Source organism: Macrotis lagotis, chromosome 1 (assembly GCF_037893015.1).
Source record: "Macrotis lagotis isolate mMagLag1 chromosome 1, bilby.v1.9.chrom.fasta, whole genome shotgun sequence".
NCBI lineage: Eukaryota > Metazoa > Chordata > Mammalia > Peramelemorphia > Peramelidae > Macrotis > Macrotis lagotis.
In genome coordinates, this window is record NC_133658.1 from 418,443,289 (window position 1) to 418,460,654 (window position 17,366).

The 17,366-nt window shown below is 31.3% G+C and overlaps 1 protein-coding gene across 8 annotated transcripts in view; it reads left to right on the forward strand.

Annotated features, from left to right (window-relative positions):
• Positions 1-16,202, forward strand: part of PAPOLA (poly(A) polymerase alpha) — a 74,750-nt gene extending 58,548 nt beyond the window's left edge. For 2 of the 8 annotated variants that reach the window (XM_074213040.1, XM_074213034.1), the window contains exons 16-22: positions 4,712-4,833; positions 6,733-6,872; positions 7,329-7,429; positions 7,644-7,864; positions 9,357-9,422; positions 10,331-10,405; positions 12,566-15,264. In XM_074213040.1, the coding sequence (XP_074069141.1) occupies positions 4,712-4,833; positions 6,733-6,872; positions 7,329-7,429; positions 7,644-7,864; positions 9,357-9,422; positions 10,331-10,405; positions 12,566-12,661 (821 nt within the window). In that variant the 3' untranslated portion in view covers positions 12,662-15,264. Of the gene's footprint in view, positions 1-4,711; positions 4,834-6,732; positions 6,873-7,328; positions 7,430-7,643; positions 7,865-9,356; positions 9,423-10,330; positions 10,406-12,565; positions 15,265-15,926 lie in introns of those variants that run through there. The other 6 variants (XR_012473811.1, XM_074213037.1, XM_074213036.1 and 3 more) reach the window with 6 other exon arrangements.
• Positions 16,203-17,366: the final 1,164 nt, after the last annotated feature.

Sequence of the window (17,366 nt, forward strand, 5' to 3'; positions counted from 1 at the left end):
TTTGTTTGGAAATGTTTTGATGTAATCTGATTGATCTTTTTGATTATTTGTGATTATCTCCTCCATTTTTGGTTATGAATTCATTATTTTTTCTATGGTTTTGTAAAAGGAAAAGAAAGATTTGGTTCTCTTCTTTTTTTTATATTTAGTATAAACTTTAATATTTAAATCCAAAATATCCGCTTGGAGTTAATTGTTGTGTATATTAGGATATATTGCTCTAAATTTAATTTCTGCCATCTGTTTTCCAGTTTTTCCAGCAATTCTTGTCAAATAGGAAATTCTTCCCTAGATAATTTGTTTTCAGACTTTATGAACACCAGGTTACTGAGTTAAATGATGACATTTTTTAATTAATGTAAAATATTTTTGTTCTTTCTTTGCTGCTTTACGATATAACTCGAACTGTGGAAGTGCTATTTCTTCTTTGTCACCCCCCCCCCATTATCTATGAGTTTCCAGACCTTGATTTCCTCCAAATTAATTGTGTTAGTGTCAATCTCTATGAAGTATCTCCCTTATTAGTTTGGTTATAGATGCGGGAGTGGCTAGGTTGCGCAGTGGATAGAGCACCGGCCCTGGAGTCAGGAATACCTGAGTTCAAATCCAGCCTCAGACACTTAATAATTACCTAGCTGTGTGGCCTTGGGCAAGCCACTTAACCCCATTGCCTTGCAAAAACCTAAAAAAAAAAAAAAGGTTATAGATGTGCCATTTTTCGTGTGTGTGGGTGCCATTTTTATTATATTGACATGGGACTGAAAGGCAGTAAACCTTTCCTAAAGATTGGGCAGGATAGTGGACTAGGGTTATATTTATACAATAATGAATCATAAGTTAAAAGTCTTGCTTCTACCCTTGTGATTTTGGACAAAAGCCTCTCTTTAAGTTATTTAATAATTCATAAAATGAGAGAGCTAGTAATCAGATAAACGCCAAGGCCTTTTCAGTTCTAAATCCTGGAATTTTTCTCCTTGTAGGCATAGTGGATATTTATGATAGTTCTTCTCCCATCCTTAACCCTTTAAGGATTAATTGTAACTTCTGGATGATTTAAAAATATTTTACTCTTTTGGGAAGTTTTCCCAAAATAGAAATCTCTAGACTTAGCCAATATAAGAGGCTGACCTATAGTGGAGAAAATCATTTTGAAGATTGTAGAATGCTGTACATGAGAAACATTTGTCTTATGAAGGCTTTGTTAATAAATGACTTTTCATCCTCAGACATAAAAATAGATTCAAATTAAGTATATTGATTATATTGTAACTTTTAAGTTTTTGAATGTGTATCCATTTTATTTTGAGTTTATGTTAAAAACAATAATTTTATTTAATATCTATTTTTGGTTAAGATATAAAAATAATTTTCTGTCTTTTTTTTAATTTTTTGCAAGGCAAATGGAGTTAAGTGGCTTGCCCAAGGCCACACAGCTAGGTAATTAATAAGTATTTGAGACCGTATTTGAACCCAGGTACTCCTGACTCCAGGGCCGGTGCTTTATCCACCGTGCCACCTAGCCGCCCCTTTTTCTCATTTTTACACAAATATTCTTCAAGTCTTCAATTATAAAATTGGAAATGCTTTTCAGATGCTTTTTAAAATGAGACAGTTATCAAAAAGTTTTGTCATAGTTGAAAGTACTGTGCAAAAAAAGTTTAACCTGAGCCATGAGGGTAAGATGAGTACAATCCTTTCTTAACTGCAGTTTTGACTATCTGTATCCCAAGGTGGGCATTTGTTTTTCGCATTTGTTTTATTTCCTTCATTTGTCTTTAAACTTCTAAGGTCATTAAAGTATATACTTGTTTTATTCTTTCTAAGCTCATTTTGTTAAAGTGTTTTGCTAGATACACATGATTAATCACTTTCTTTTTTTGATGCAACCTTGTGAAACAGGTAGTATGTTTCTCTCTACTTCATGAATGGAAGCTTTTAGAGTCCCCATGGTCATATAACTAGTGTTAGAACCCAGGTCTCTCGACTCCAGGGTCTAGTACTTTTTATGCTATGAAATTTTTATCTCTGTTTAGCTTTCTATTATATGTAACATGTCCCTCCTCCCTTAAAATATATAGAATTACTCTCTGAGACTCTATGTGCATATTTTCTCTCTCGGAGATTTCCTTAGTTTCTATGAACTTAATTTTCACCCACCCAGTGGCCCCCCCCCCCCCCAATCTTCAACCCTTATCACCAAATCTCTGTTTAACATTTCAAACTGAATAGCACAAATATAGTCCAGTTCAACATATCTAAAACAATTCATTATCTTCTTCACTGCCTCATAGCTCTACTAAACTTTTCCTATTTCTGTTGTGGGCGCTATCTTTCTTCATTTGCTTGTTCTTAATGTTAATCTGAACTGTTAGTTACTCTCTACATATCTTTTCATTTGTTGCATTTCTTGCCATAATTATTTATACAGCTGTCCCTTTTTCTTGTTTGTCACTCAGTCATCACTTTTACCTCTTACCTAGATTTTGCCTTAGTTTCTTAATTGATCTCCACTGCCTCAGGTTCAACCTCCTTAATGCTTCCAAAGTGATTTTACTTGGGTATTTTTGTCCATGTAAATTCTATCAGTTCTCTATTGGTCTTAGGACAAAATATACTCTTTTCTTTGACTTTTAAAGTCCTTTATAACTTATCCCCACTGTATTTTTTTTTCAGTTTCATTGCACATTACTTATTTTCCTTAGTTCAATCTAGCTAGCCATACTCATCTCCTTTCTTTTCCTAACATATGGTTCTCCATGTATCTGGCATGTATTCTTAGAATTTTTTTTTTCTCTTTTTCATAGAATTCTTCTCTTTCAAGATAGTTCTTGTTCCACCTTCTTCCTCAGAAGTTCTTAACCTGGAATCTGAATTTTCAAAAAAATTTTTGATAATTATTTCAATTTGTTGTCTTCTGTAATCTTAAATGCATTTTAGAAGACGTCTATAACCTTCACAGACTGCAAAAGGGTAGGGGGGGGTCTATGAAAAAGTTTAAAACTCTCGTGTATCTGAAGTCTTTTATTCTCTAAATGTTCATATATACATAAATGCTTGTCTCTCCCTTTAGAATATAATAATCTTCCAGAGTAGGGATGGATGATTTTTTTTATTTGTATCCTTACAGTATAGTGTATTACAATGACTAGTACAGTCATACATAATATGAACTTAATAAATAATTGTTGGTTGATGTGATCTGCAGCTACAGAATACTCTTACAGTTAAATGGTTTATTTGGCTTATTTTTATTCAATATTTGTAGTAATTTACTGTGATTTGTACAAATATTGCCATTTCTTACTGAGATGTCTTTATTTAGCAAATGTTTCTTTTAACAGATATTAGATAACTATAGTCAAGGAAGAGTTTTTAGGAAATATAGATTGGAGTAGCTAATTTTAACTACCTATGTTTTTGTTTTGTTAAGAGTTGTCTTTGAGGTAATACTCGTCTTTTAGCCCAGCAAGATTAATTTTTTTAATATTTGGATAAGTTGATTAATATTTTTATATTAAAAAAACTCTTGAGTTGAATCCTTAAATTGCATTAGAAATAGTTTATTTTATATAGCAATAAAAATATAGTTCAGTGCTTGTTGCTATTGCTATACTTGTTTCAAGATACATATATGGAGTATATGTAGAAGGAGTAATTGGCTATGAAGGAATTGAGACTTAATGCATATTTATTAGTGAGAAATTCGCCATTGCAACTCTCTTCTACATTCTTTGTTGATCTTCCCTTACTTCCTTTCTTTCACCCCACTGTGCCTCTTTAATACTGTAATATGTGGTAGTGCTTATTAGACTCTTAAATGAAAGTTGTACCACAAAACTATTATGAGATGCCTCTCAAGATACTAACTTGGGTGTATTATGAAGGAAATGTAAAGTTGTTGTATATTTATAATTTGGTTCTAAAAAATCACATGAAAGTTTTTTGAAATATGTCCTGATGAATATATTCCATCTTGAGGCTTTGGATTCAAAAGAAAATGATTTTACCTGACCATGTTTTTTTGTTCATTTGAGAATGAAAATTTTAAAAGTTGTTATCCATTACAGAATATTCTACTTGTCCATAGCATTTGACATAGCTCTGGATCAAAGTTACCAAATATTTGACTTAATAGTGTCCTGAAAGCAAATGCCTGTCAAATGCAGAAAAGGTAGTGAAATTGACAATTTAATCTCATGCGTGATAGGGTAGTTCTTGTCACCAAATAATGTCTTTGATAAGACCTAATAATTAGTATTACTTTCTTCAGTTAAATACTATAAGCAACAAGAAATGGTTCTTTTCCTTTTTTTACATGGTAATTCTTTTACAGTGCTTTATGATCTCTAAAGTATTTTCTTCATAATAACCTTGTTCTGCAAGTGTGATTTCCCAAATTTATACTTGAAGAAACTGAGGCCCAGAGGGTTGATAGGGACTTGCATTGTCATCACACATCTAGGAAGTCTCAAAACTACAATAGGACCCCAATTATTATAACAAATTTAATTCCATTTCCTTTTCTCCATTCCACTAGGATGGGTAATATAACTTTGGCAATATCTGATATCTGATTAGAAAAGACATTTTAGAAGGAAAGGAAATGAGGAAGAAGAAAAATTATTTGTTTTATAGGATAGTTTCCTTTAGGTTGAATAAATGCTTTCCTGAAAAATGTTTAAATATTATCATAATCTTCTTCTAATTGTAGTTTATAGGCAAGCAATAAATAGCAAAATGTTTGAGATGGATATGAAAATTGCTGCAATGCATGTTAAAAGAAGGCAACTTCATCAGCTCCTGCCTAATCACGTGCTTCAGAAAAAGAAAAAGGTAAAGTTAGAAATAACTATTAAAAAACATTAATGAAACATCATTATTGAATATATAACATAGAATTCTGAGTTAGCCAAAGGTATTAGAGGAGTATGACAATTATGAAATGCAACATAAGAATTTTTACCTCTTCTGTTAGATTGCATTGTGCTAATAAAATTTTGGTATACTTTCCTGCTTCAAGAAAATGTATTTTAAGCATGTATACTATTCAGTAAGAATTTATTGCAGCCCTCTCTGCTTTATTTCCAAATTATATAAATCTGGAGGAAGTGATATTTGTCTTAATGTTGATTTTTGAGCAACTTAACTATTTGACATATCTGTCTATATGAAAATTACAATAAGACATTTTGAAATGCAATTTTCTGCCAAGTAAAAACTTTAAAAGTATCTGGACTTAATTCTTATTGCCACAGCTAAATGTTAATTGATATTATTACTATGTAATCAGTAAATGATTGACAAGTTTTTTAAACTGATTATTTTAATTCGAGGAAATCATCAAATGGCAATAAAACATAAAAATTTAGAACCAAATGCTTAATTTATGTTATACCCAAGTTCCTCTTATGAAATAAATTATTATGTTAGTATAGTTGATGTATGTGAACAATGATAAATATATTTGGCTATTTGCAAATTTTTTGTTTAAAGCTTAATATATTTCTGTATATAATATGTTAAATATATACCAAAGGTTAAATCCTTCAACACCAGAATGTTTTTATATTTCTGTGTCTCTCTGTCTCTCTGTCTCTCTCTCTGTCTCTCTGTCTCTCTCTGTCTCTCTCTCTGTCTCTCTCTCTCCCTTATGTATCCTTGCTTTATTTTTAGAAAATCAGTTCAATTCATTTCTTCTCAACCAATTTTGAAACTTAACATTTACTTTTTTTAGTTTTTTTACTCTGAGACTGACATTGATAAATTCCAATAACTCATTTAGAGTATAGACAAGATAAAAGACATTAGAGTTCACCAGAAGTTAACTTGTTACATTCAGAGGACACATTCCTAAGTCTAATAAGCCTTTTAAAGAATATAAACTTAATTATAAGGAGAAGGGATGAGAAAATATGGAGAGCTCAGTTATTATAAGGGAAAAAAAACTTCAAGCATCTAACCTACTTCAGTACTTTTAAATAGAATGCAGATTTATCAGTTAAAATTACTAAGTACTTAACTCTTTTCAGGAAATACAAGTTGATTTCACAGATTTACTATCAGATGATACCTGTCTCTTTAGGCTTACATTATCTTTTAAATCTACAGTATTTAAGAAAGAAATACAAAACTCTTGTTCTGTGAACTGTTGAATGCAAATTAAAGCATATTTTCTAATTATTCATAGATGTTGCTCCATTAAAAATTTCATAGTAATATTGAGCCCTATTAAATTTTATAATTTTAAAATGTTTTTCTATATTCATTAATAAGGTAGTATTAAATGGTTCATCTAGAAATCTCAATAGTTTATTTCTTACTCTTAGTCTTTTGCAATGTATTATTGTAGCAACCTAATAATAGTGTTAAATTTAAATGGTAGCCATTAATAAGAATTGAGTTAAAATTCTGCTCTTGGAACTAATTAGTCATGTGACCCTGGTCAAAGTCCGCTCAGGATCTCAGGTATATTTTTTAAGATTTGCCTGGAATTGCTTATAATGTTGAAACCATAGACTCTTTCCATGTTTGTGAATGCATGTGTATATCATTAAAACTCCCAAGTTTTAAGTGCTGCTTTATATCATGAATAAATTTTATAATTTTAATATTACATGAAAAAATTATTTTAGAACTTTAATTTATATGTGTGTTTGAAATGCCACTTATTAATCATGTCTTAGTATCTTTCATAAAATAGAGATGTATGATTCATTGTCTCTTTGGTTGCAGCATTCATCAGAAGTTCGATTGACAGCTCTGAATGACAGCAGCCTAGACTTGTCTATGGATAGTGACAACAGCATGTCTGTGCCTTCTCCTACCAGTGCTATGAAAACCAGTCCATTGAATAGTTCTGGCAGCTCTCAGGGGTAAGACAAGAAAAGACAGTATAAGTATTCATGTACTAATCACTGAAGAGTAGACATGACCTCTGTAGACACTACTAAAAATTGGGGGGAGGATACAGATGTCATGAGAAACAACTGTCCTTGCTTCAAAATTCCTTAAATACTGGAGGGATGCAGAGGAAGTAGAGCTAAGTCTGTTCTCATGAGTCATTAAGTCTTTTCACCTGTGCCCTAAATGCATGCAAAAAGAGTTCTCATAATTGGAAAAAACCTAACTTTCACTTTTCCAAATAGTTAAAAAAACCATGAAGGGTAGTTAATGATTTTTTTTAATCACATTTTTTTTGAGTTGTTCATGTTTCTTAACTGAATCAAGTCAAAATTTGTATATAAAGTGGTTATAGGTAATAAGTTCCATATTGAAAATAGTTTGTGCATATGTATTGACTTTTCTTATACTACTTTTTTGTGCATTAGCAGAAACAGTCCTGCTCCAGCTGTAACAGCAGCATCTGTGACCAACATCCAGGCAACTGAGGTTTCTGTGCCACAAGTAAATTCCAGTGAAAGCTCAGGGGGTAAGAAAATTCATTGAATGTACAATGTGAAGGTGGGACATTATAATTTCAATTGTGATTTTAAATAGCTTGTGGCTATAGTATTTTGGGGAAAATATATGCAGTATTACTAACTTATACATTAGACCTTAATTTAATTCAGAGACATTGAAGAAACCTTTATGTGGGTTATCTGGCTTTATTATTGTTTGATGTGTTTTTATTTCCTCTGTAGGTACTTCAAGTGAAAGCATTCCTCAAACTGCCACACAGCCAGCCATTTCTCCACCACCAAAGCCTACGGTCTCCAGAGTTGTTTCCTCAACACGTCTGGTAAACCAACCACCAAGACCTTCAGGAAACACGGCAACAAAAGTACCTAATCCTATCGTAGGAGTCAAAAGGACGTCTTCACCTCATAAAGAAGAGAGTCCCAAGAAAACCAAAACAGAAGAGGTAATTTATATTTTTAGAAGTAAAATTATTAATCATTCATCAATAGTTTTATAAATACCTGGGAAATTATGACTAAGTCATGTTTATTATTTGTATATCAGAAAAGTAGTAAAGTAGCTTTTAGTGAGGGGAAGAAAGAGTAGATGATCAGGACTTTTAATAGTTGTTAAATCTAAGATATTCTGAGGTTACAGTATATTGTATGGTACAGTGGAAGTGAACAGATTGTGGAATCAGAGGACCTGGGCTCAAATACCACCTCTGATTTTTATAACCTTTGTGATTGTAGGTATGTCATATAGCCTTCCTGGACTTTTTCTTTCTTAGGAAATGAGGAAATTATCCTGGAAGCCTTCTTTTAGGATCCCTTCCAGCTCTAGATCTGCATTCAGATCTTCCCTCCATTTATTCCTTTTCTTTGATAGCAGTCCTTATTGACCTTGAAAGACTACCCATGCTCTTAAAGAGTTTCCATTCTCATGTTGGGAAATGGTAGCTAGGGAAGAGAAGTTATAGTCTGGTAAGATAAATAAGAGAAATGTAACAGTAAGACACTTAAATCTGAATTCCAATGCTCTATATTGCATAATTTGGAAATTATGTCATCTTGCTTTGATTTCTTGGGTCCCTGGGTAAACTGCAAACCATTAAAGGCTAATCAGTGCCTACCTTTTCTCTCAGCTCTTCAGTCTTTAGTGTTCCATTGTTTAGCATTGTGTTGGTTTCTTTTTTCTCAATAAATTACATTTGTTTTTTGATAGTTAGCTTTTTCTAAGGTGGACAGTGCTCTTCAGTTTTCTATCGCAAAAAAGTTTTGTATTCTCTCATGGTATTTCATATAGATGCTCAGTACACATTTAACTGACAAAAGGAGGAGTCACAAAGTTTTATAAAATAATAGCCAGAAGGAAACTTGAAGGAGTGTCTGTTTTACATCTGTCTTTGAAAACAGGAAAAAAAATCCCTCCCCATTTAAATTGGCTGATTATATTTTTCCCAAGTTATGTTTATTGCTTAAGTTTTAGCTTTATTCCCTAAGTAAGCCAGAAAAAAACAGTTCAGTGATTTGAATCAAGATCAGAATCATTTGTTGTAAGTATAACTAGACTTGATCAGAGGAAAGAATTTTTTTTAACATTACTGTATTTTGTTTTACAGTTTGACTTCTTTCTTTGCCTTTTTGATCAAAGATGGATTATTTATGGATATTTTTATTAGCTATCTTTTTATGCAATTGAATATCTCCATAAAATAGATGTTTTTTCTCCAATTCTTCTTGTATTCACTAATAATTATGGATTTAATTCATCTTAAAAATTGCTTTTAGAAAGAGTAATAATTTCTTTTAAATCAGAATTCACATCTTCATTCAATTGAAACACTTCATTAAGTAGTTTTTAGAGTTTAAAGCATAAGTTGATAGGTTATTGTAAACGTGTTTTATTTTTCTCATTATAGGTTTTTACATTTTTCCTTTTTGTTTTTTAAATAGCAGGATGAGACAAGTGAAGATGCCAACTGTCTTGATTTGATTGAACATGATAAACAGGAAACTAAGGTATGCTCCTTTACTCTGTGTGTAAAATAGTGCCATCTAACTCTCACAGAACTAGAATCTTCTAGAGCTAGATGACAGGGTTTCATTCTACTTTCTACCCTCCATAATTAACTTTCTTTTTTTTATTTTCATAACCAAAGTAACAGTTCCTTTTAGCCTGAAAACATGGTCTGGGATTTGCTGCTGAGATGGAAATGTTTGTCTTTATGCATTTCTGTTGCTATGCTGCAGTATATTATAAATAATTAAGATTTAGCAGTAAAATTTGAAGATTGAAATTATTGTTCTATTGACTCTGAATAACAGTTTTTTCCTTCACTTCTTTTGCTAGTGCTTTAGTAGGGGAGTTAAAGAAACTGCCAGTTTTTTTTTTGTTTTTTTTGTTTTTTGCTGAAAACCTGCTTAACTTTCTCCCTGTCCATAGGATAAGGCTTTACTCTAATTCTTTAACTAACTGCCATTTTGAATGTCTGTAAATCCAACAAAAGTTATTTGGAAGATGTTCCCAACTCCCCTCACCTAGAAGTGCTTTTCTTCTACTTTCTTTTCTGTGAAATACTATCTCAGCACTCATTTACATTTTAGTACATTATACATAATGGATTATTTCATTGCCTGATTGAATCCCACCAATTTGGAGGATTATTGAAGATCTTGAGATATTTTACTCAAATGGAAGATGACAAAATGGAATATTTGAGTCAGGGAAAAAAATACTTATTTTTCAAGAAAAACCTTGATTGTATTTGGTTATAATATTTAGCTTTTTTTTTTTTTTTTGGATCTCTCCATGTTGGAATCCTTGGCAGGATTCTAAGCTACCTAGTTTATGGCGCTCTTTATTAAAGTACAAAATTCCAGTGATACTCTCATTTAAGAATTAACAACTCCCCCCTCCCCCTCTTTAGGAACAACTTGATACAGAAACAAGTACAACTCAATCTGAAACTCTTCAGACAGCGGCTCCTCTGTTGGCTGCTCAGGTACTAAAGCAAGTAGAGTTGGGCTTTGGTTTTTTTTTTTTTTAATGTTCCTAAGATGAGTAAGGCTTCAGGAATAATTACAGTGCTTATGAAACTAAATTTCCTAATTTCAGTTGTGTGAAAGTGACTTATTCAACTAATATGAGTTTTTTGTGCAGGCTGAAGACAATAAGGGACCAAATTTGGCCAAACCTTTTCTTTTTTTAGTGTGTAAAGATGCTGACTCATCTCTTTAATAGTAGTTGATGATTCAAGAAGTGTTGTTTTAATCTTCACTTGCTATATTCACATTGTGATATGTAAAAATTTGGATTACAGGACAAAGGGGATAAAGATTAAAAAATTATTTGAAAATTGTAATTCTTTGTAATTTTGATTGTTTTACTTTTAATTTGTACATTGTTACCCAGTTTTGTTGCTAGTTAACTTATGTATTTTTCCTTGACCAAATAATATTTCACTGTGTTCATTTTAATGCTTTGTACCAGTGGTACTCATGGATCCTTATGTGTAAATTTTAAAAGATGTGTGCAAAATGTAAATATATACATGCAAAAATAAGAAAAATACACCATAGTAAGAAATAAATTAGTGCAGTTTTGTGATTAGAATGAGTGAAGTAAAAAAAGATAGCATGTAAATAATGATCTTTAAACAATTTTTTACTGCTCTTTCCAGAAGCATTTCCTTGTTATGTTTTATGAATATTGCTTTACATACTGATTGGTGAACTCTTATCTTTTTCTTTTTAAATGACCACTATTTTCACTTGAATTCTTTTGAATTAGAAACAGCACTAAGATATCCAGCTCCTCTTTGCTTCAAAGGAAGTATTTTTCTGAAACTTTAAATCCAGTGGACACGTGAAAATTAAAACCTTCCTAACAGTTTCCAAGAATAGTATAAACATTTCACTTTTCTTGCTTAACTTAGGAACATTTCTATTCATTTGCACAGAAGGTATGCAGAGTTTTATTTTAGTAAATTTGGCAAGCCCTTCAAAAAGCAGATCAGTATAGCCTGACCAGTGCTTATTCTTGTTAATTTCTATTATCAACCAGTAAGCATTTATTAAGTAAGCACTTACTATGCGCCAGAGCCCTATACTAGTTTCTGGGAATTCAGACAATAATAGAAACATTTTTTGTTCTAAGGGGAGTATATAGTCTGTTGTAGGAGACAAGCATGTATGTATCATGATTTAGTATTTTTTTTTTACTTTATTTTTCTTCCTAAATGCCTTATCAATCAATGTTTTAAATACATAGATGTATGAAATGCATATGGGGATAAATAAGTTACTTTGCTTTAGACCTTTTCCTTATGATTAACTCTTATGAATAGCACACTTCAATTACCATATGACATTACAGTCTAGGGAAATGTTTTTACTGTTGAGAAGAAATATTAAATAAGATATGGGTATAGAATATCATACTTTGGGGTATTTTCATAAGCAAGAACTGCGTGCCTTGGATAAAAATTTTATGTTCACAAAGGCAACCCTAAATTCTTTTGAAACAATGCTAGTAGTTTATATTTTTATTACTTTGTGAAATTTGGAAATATATCAATCCTGCACTTTTACTGATAACAAATGTAAATCTATATAATTTAAAGTGACTTTTGAAAAATCACTGGGAAAGGAAAAACAAAGCTTCCTTGAAACATACAGATTAGGAAACAAACATTAAGGTTTTACTGTTGTCATATATATAATTTTTAATACGAAATATAGATATATTGAAATGAATCTTCACTGACTTCATAAAAGAAAACTGTAAAACTTGTATTACAGTTGTTGATTATACTTGTTACGAGACTTTTAAAAAAATTTGATGTTCCTTTGAAGTTAACTTCACTTTGCTTAAAGTGTTAGCATTAAATTGTTTACATTATATATATATATATATATATATATATATATATTGTTTAAATTTTAGATGTGTTCCAGATATGTCCATGCTTAATTTTGCACATTCATTAATTTTATCATGATTATTCAGCTAACATTTGGAATACCTGTGTTGGGTTTATAAAACATTTATTCTTTCATGGTGAGCCAGCTTTCACCCAGTTCATAGTAAGTGAAAAGTTGGTAGTTACATTGAAGAGTTATAAAACTTTCAACCATGTTGTTATTTTCACCTTCTTTCTCAGAAAACATCCAGTACAGACCTTTCAGATATCCCTGCTCTCCCTGCAAATCCTATTCCTGTTATCAAGAATTCAATAAAACTGAGATTGAACCGGTAAAAACAACCTCAGGGGTCCATAAACAATATCTGCCAACTTCAACCTGTTGTCTTCTAATGCTAAAAAGGAGAATGGAGGGTGCAAGACTAGACATGACTGAAAATGGATTTAGGTTTATTTGGTGAACCTCCCTTACTGGGCTAATCAGCACTTGATCGGAAGTCCAGGTTAGTATGTGAAGCCAGGAGTACTATAGTAATGTGTTAGCAACAGTTGCATTAACTATTTCAAAGGATTACTGCCTTTAAAAGAAAAAAGGAAAAAAACCTCAAGTTATATTTGTATCCATATTTAACATCTGATTGGATTTCTGTTTGATGCATTGTTTGAAAAATTTGCAATACAAACTGGCATAAGAATTCCTTATATTGATGATGCACTTTTATGTATTTTTTATTAGAAGGTAGAACTAATTTTTAGATCTTGAGCTTGATGCTTTTTATTTTTTCCTGAAGTTTCTTCATCATTCTATAAATTGGATAATATTGTACAGTGGTTATACTATTGTACTTGAGAAAAATGATAAGGGTTCATCTAGTTCAGTCCCATTGATGTAGCCATAACCCTTGAAAATGAAATATTAAATCTTGGGTATGTGACATTAAAAGAATAATTGGAAATTAGTTGGTTTTGAATGGGACATGATTAAGAAATAGTATATTGGTTTTATTTATAAACTTTTATAGTGCATACAAATCAGCGATCAAGCAAGCAAATATTTTTTCTTTGAGCTAACAAAGCTCCATTTTTCTCCCTTGCCTCCAATCTTTTCTCTTTGAAAAAAAGCTTTTGTTCCTTTTTTCCGTTTGTATGCACACAATAGGAATAATTTCATCAAAAATGAATGCCAGTATTTACTTAAGCCATGATGTGAAACAAACCATCCTTATGACCACATGGCACTTAACACCAAATTTTGGTCTTATATGCTTCAAACTTTTGGGTGACTAAATGGTGCCTGTAAAGCAAAACATCTCTCGGGATGGCCATTTGATCACTTAACATAAAAAAGTTTTGTATGTACACTCCATAGATTTCCTGCTGCAGCCAAGTAAAACATTTCAAATTTTGAACATAAAGGCAAAGCTATTTTCTCCAAAAATTTAAAAACTGATTTTTATTTTTAGATGGCTCACCAAAAATTGTCAGTAAATTTTAGATAGAAAAAAAGCATACTTAAAAAATCATTTCTAGCAAGCACTTGACATCTAGTCAGCTCTCTTTACTCCTTTTTGTTTTCTTTAGTCCTATCAAAAAGATATAGGAGTTTCTTTCTTTAAAAGGAATTTTAAAATCCTTCCTGATTGCAACAGAATACCAGTATCTAGAAATTGTGAGGGATACCAGATGTAGATAGCAAACTTAAACTTAGTTACTTATTCTTAATCTGGGGGGGAAAAAGCAAAACCAACAAAAACCTTCCCATATTTTCTGATTAGCATGTTTTATGAATCCCCCATTGTGCTCCATCTTATTACATGTGCATTTTTCATGTTAAACTGCAATTACTTACACTCTTCCACTGTCCTTCTAAATTAATTTTATAAAGTTGGAGTGTAGTTTCTTTTTCCCCTTAGGCTATGCAGTAATTGAGGCTTTTTTTTTCACCATTTCTTTAAGATGTCTAGTATACAATATTTCTATTTCCCTTATCTTCTGCCTTGTGCAGCCACCTTGCCCTCCCTTTCTACCACCTATGAAAAGATGATTATACTAACAGTTGAAGCGTACAAGGTGTCTGTGTATTTTGTGTAGCTATGGAGTTTAGATCGAAATTGCCAGGCACAAATTTAGTCTTGTCATTTTGTTTACACATTGGGGAAAATAAAATTCAGTTTATTAAACGTTTCATGTAACTGCACCCAAGTTTTTCCAAGCAGGAAACTTGGAATTTTTCTGTATAGTGACTTTTTAATTCTAGTTTTCATAATCTGGAGATCAGACTGTTGCTTTCGCATGATGTATGTAGTGTCTCATGACTGGAGTTTGCTTTGTTTTATAGTATCTGTACTCCTTGTATTTTTCAAGAGCTATTTTGTAAACAGATGATGTATTTCTCCATTGAAAACACAATAAAAAACAGCACAATCCCACAGTTGCCTGATTTCTTTTGACTGACTTAAATTACTTTTTTCTTTTCATTTTATATTAGGATTTGACTTAATTGGTTAATTGTTTACTCTAGCAGATGATTTGTAATATCGCATAAAACAACATTACATGGAAGAAAATTTATCTTAATTTGCTGATTTTTAGCATGTTATATATGTTGTATGATAGCTATAGTCCTTTAGTAATTGTTATGCCTGGGGAAAATAGGGTGTTAAAGTAAATATATTTAAATTGATATATTACTCATAAGATATTTGTTTCCTACTATTCAGTTTCCTACATGTTATTGAAGAAATGTAATTAATTGAGAAATTCCCTTTAATCTATCTCAAAAGCAGTATTCATCCAGTATTTGTAGTTTCTGTCTTCATTTTAAAATATTCTTGATTTTTTGAGGTAGCACTATTGTTTTTCTTTGGTGTCAGTAGGTGGCACTGTTGCTTCACTTGCAGCAGTGAGTTCTCTTTTTTTTTTTTTTTTTTTTTTTTAAAGCTTACAGACAGAAGCATCCAGCACAATTCTGCATTTATTATTCATTATTAAAAAACTAGTTAGGCATACTTTCTCTTCTTTACAAGACACCAAATCATTTAGTATTGACACACTAAATTCTTTTGGGTAAGGGGGAAAGATGTACTCATGTTACAGTTTTGTTAATTCAACTATTCTGCTTAAATGTCCCAAGCTGCTTGTTTTTTTCTTTAGAGAAAGGATTGAGTATTGTGAAAAACCTTTATAAGTAAAAGCACTTGAATATTCAAATTGCAGATTTAGAAATTAGAAATCACTTTAAGTATATATAACACATGTGGTTAAAGGGCAAAAGTAATTGTACTCGAAACAAACTTTATTTTTGTACTCTTTGTAGTTTAATCTCAGCCATTATATTAAATTGATTCTAGCCGCTTTTGTAAACCTGTACAGAATTAATCTTTCCAGTCTCTTATCTTCCAAACTGACTGGCACTTTTGATGTAGACATTTAAAAAAAATACTATACCTTTAATTTCAGTAAACTGACTCTTTTTTTAAAAATCAATTTAGTATGGTACTCTTAAAGTAATGGAAAATTATGTGTTATGTGGAACAGGGTGTATTCTAGAATATAGTTTTGCACCTTTCTAATTAAAACCTTTGTTTTTCTCTCCACACAGAAAAATGTTTAGAGTTCTTCGTAGCATTAATTCTGGCTGCACTCAAGGTGGCAATAAATGATCAGCAGCTCCAAGTAGTAATTGTCATATGAAAGGATAAATCACTAAATATACAAACTTGTAGAACAAGCTCTGGAAATCTAAACCGTTAGAGCACTTAAATGCTTCATTTAAACAAAAAGATAAACTGTTTACTTAAAAAGGCATTGAACAATCCTTTGCATATACTTTTGCTTATTTTACTCTTAATAAAAATGAACAGTACGAGGAAAATTAGTTGCCTGTTAGCTTGAATTGCATTTTGGGGGGTTTTCCATTTCCTTTCTCTTTTCCCTTGCTCTCCACAAACTTTTCCTTCTCCTGTTTAGTTACAATGCTTTCCTAAGATGTAGCTAAAAATTTGGTGCTATCTTAAATTCAGGTTTGAACATAGTAAATGGAATAATAAGGGTCTTCGATTAGAATCATGAACTTCAGTTAAATAGAGGCAAATGATCTGCTTAATTCTGTGGGATTGCTGCCGCAAATATTTGCTGATTCAATAATTTAGCCATATCTTTCTGCATAATTATCAGGCTAAAGTTCTTTTCAAATTAATATAATACGTAAATTGACATTAAGTAATTGAGAGCCAGCTCAAGCATTTCATATCATGGCATTGTTTCATTTTAGAAACAATTTCATGAACGTCATTTCAACTTCCTGGTTTTTTACCCCTATGAGACATGTTTTTTCTTCATCATTCTGGGAACATCGTTGCAGCTGAGTAAACCACACAAGCATTTTGTTCAAAATGATGGAATTTTAAGTACCTTTCTTTTCTTATCCTTTTATAATTCACAAGCCTTTGCTTGAAAGAAAGGGATTGAGGGAACACCCAAGTTCATATTTCAGAGGCTTTTCATGTCCATATGGAAAGATGATGTGTAAATTATTATACTTTTTACTTTAATTATCCTTAAAGACCTGTTCCACAAAAACATAAAGAGTTTTTTTTTTTGTGAAAATTTTGTTCACAAAAGTCAGTACTATTTGAAATACTCAGATTTAAAACAGCCACTGGTTAAAATGTTATTTATATATGCAAATATTTACACTTGCATATAAATTTATATGGTATTCATTTCAATAAGCATTTATTAAATACCTAGTTGAGGAGGTTGTCCCTGTTCATTTTGTTAGAGGATTTTAAAATTTTAGTTATAGGTATTTGCATTCAAATGGTTAATAAACTTTTTTGACCAGTTAGTTTTTATGAAGATTTTAAAAAATATTTTTAATTTAATCAGTGTTCTTACATCTTAGGTTGGTACTATCAGGTCAGGAACTTTTATATTTTTTTTGGTGGAAGTAGGGAGGGAGTTAATTAAGGAGAAGAACTTTTAATTGTGAGTGATTTGACACAGATCCTGACACATTTACCTCATGCCCATTTTGTGA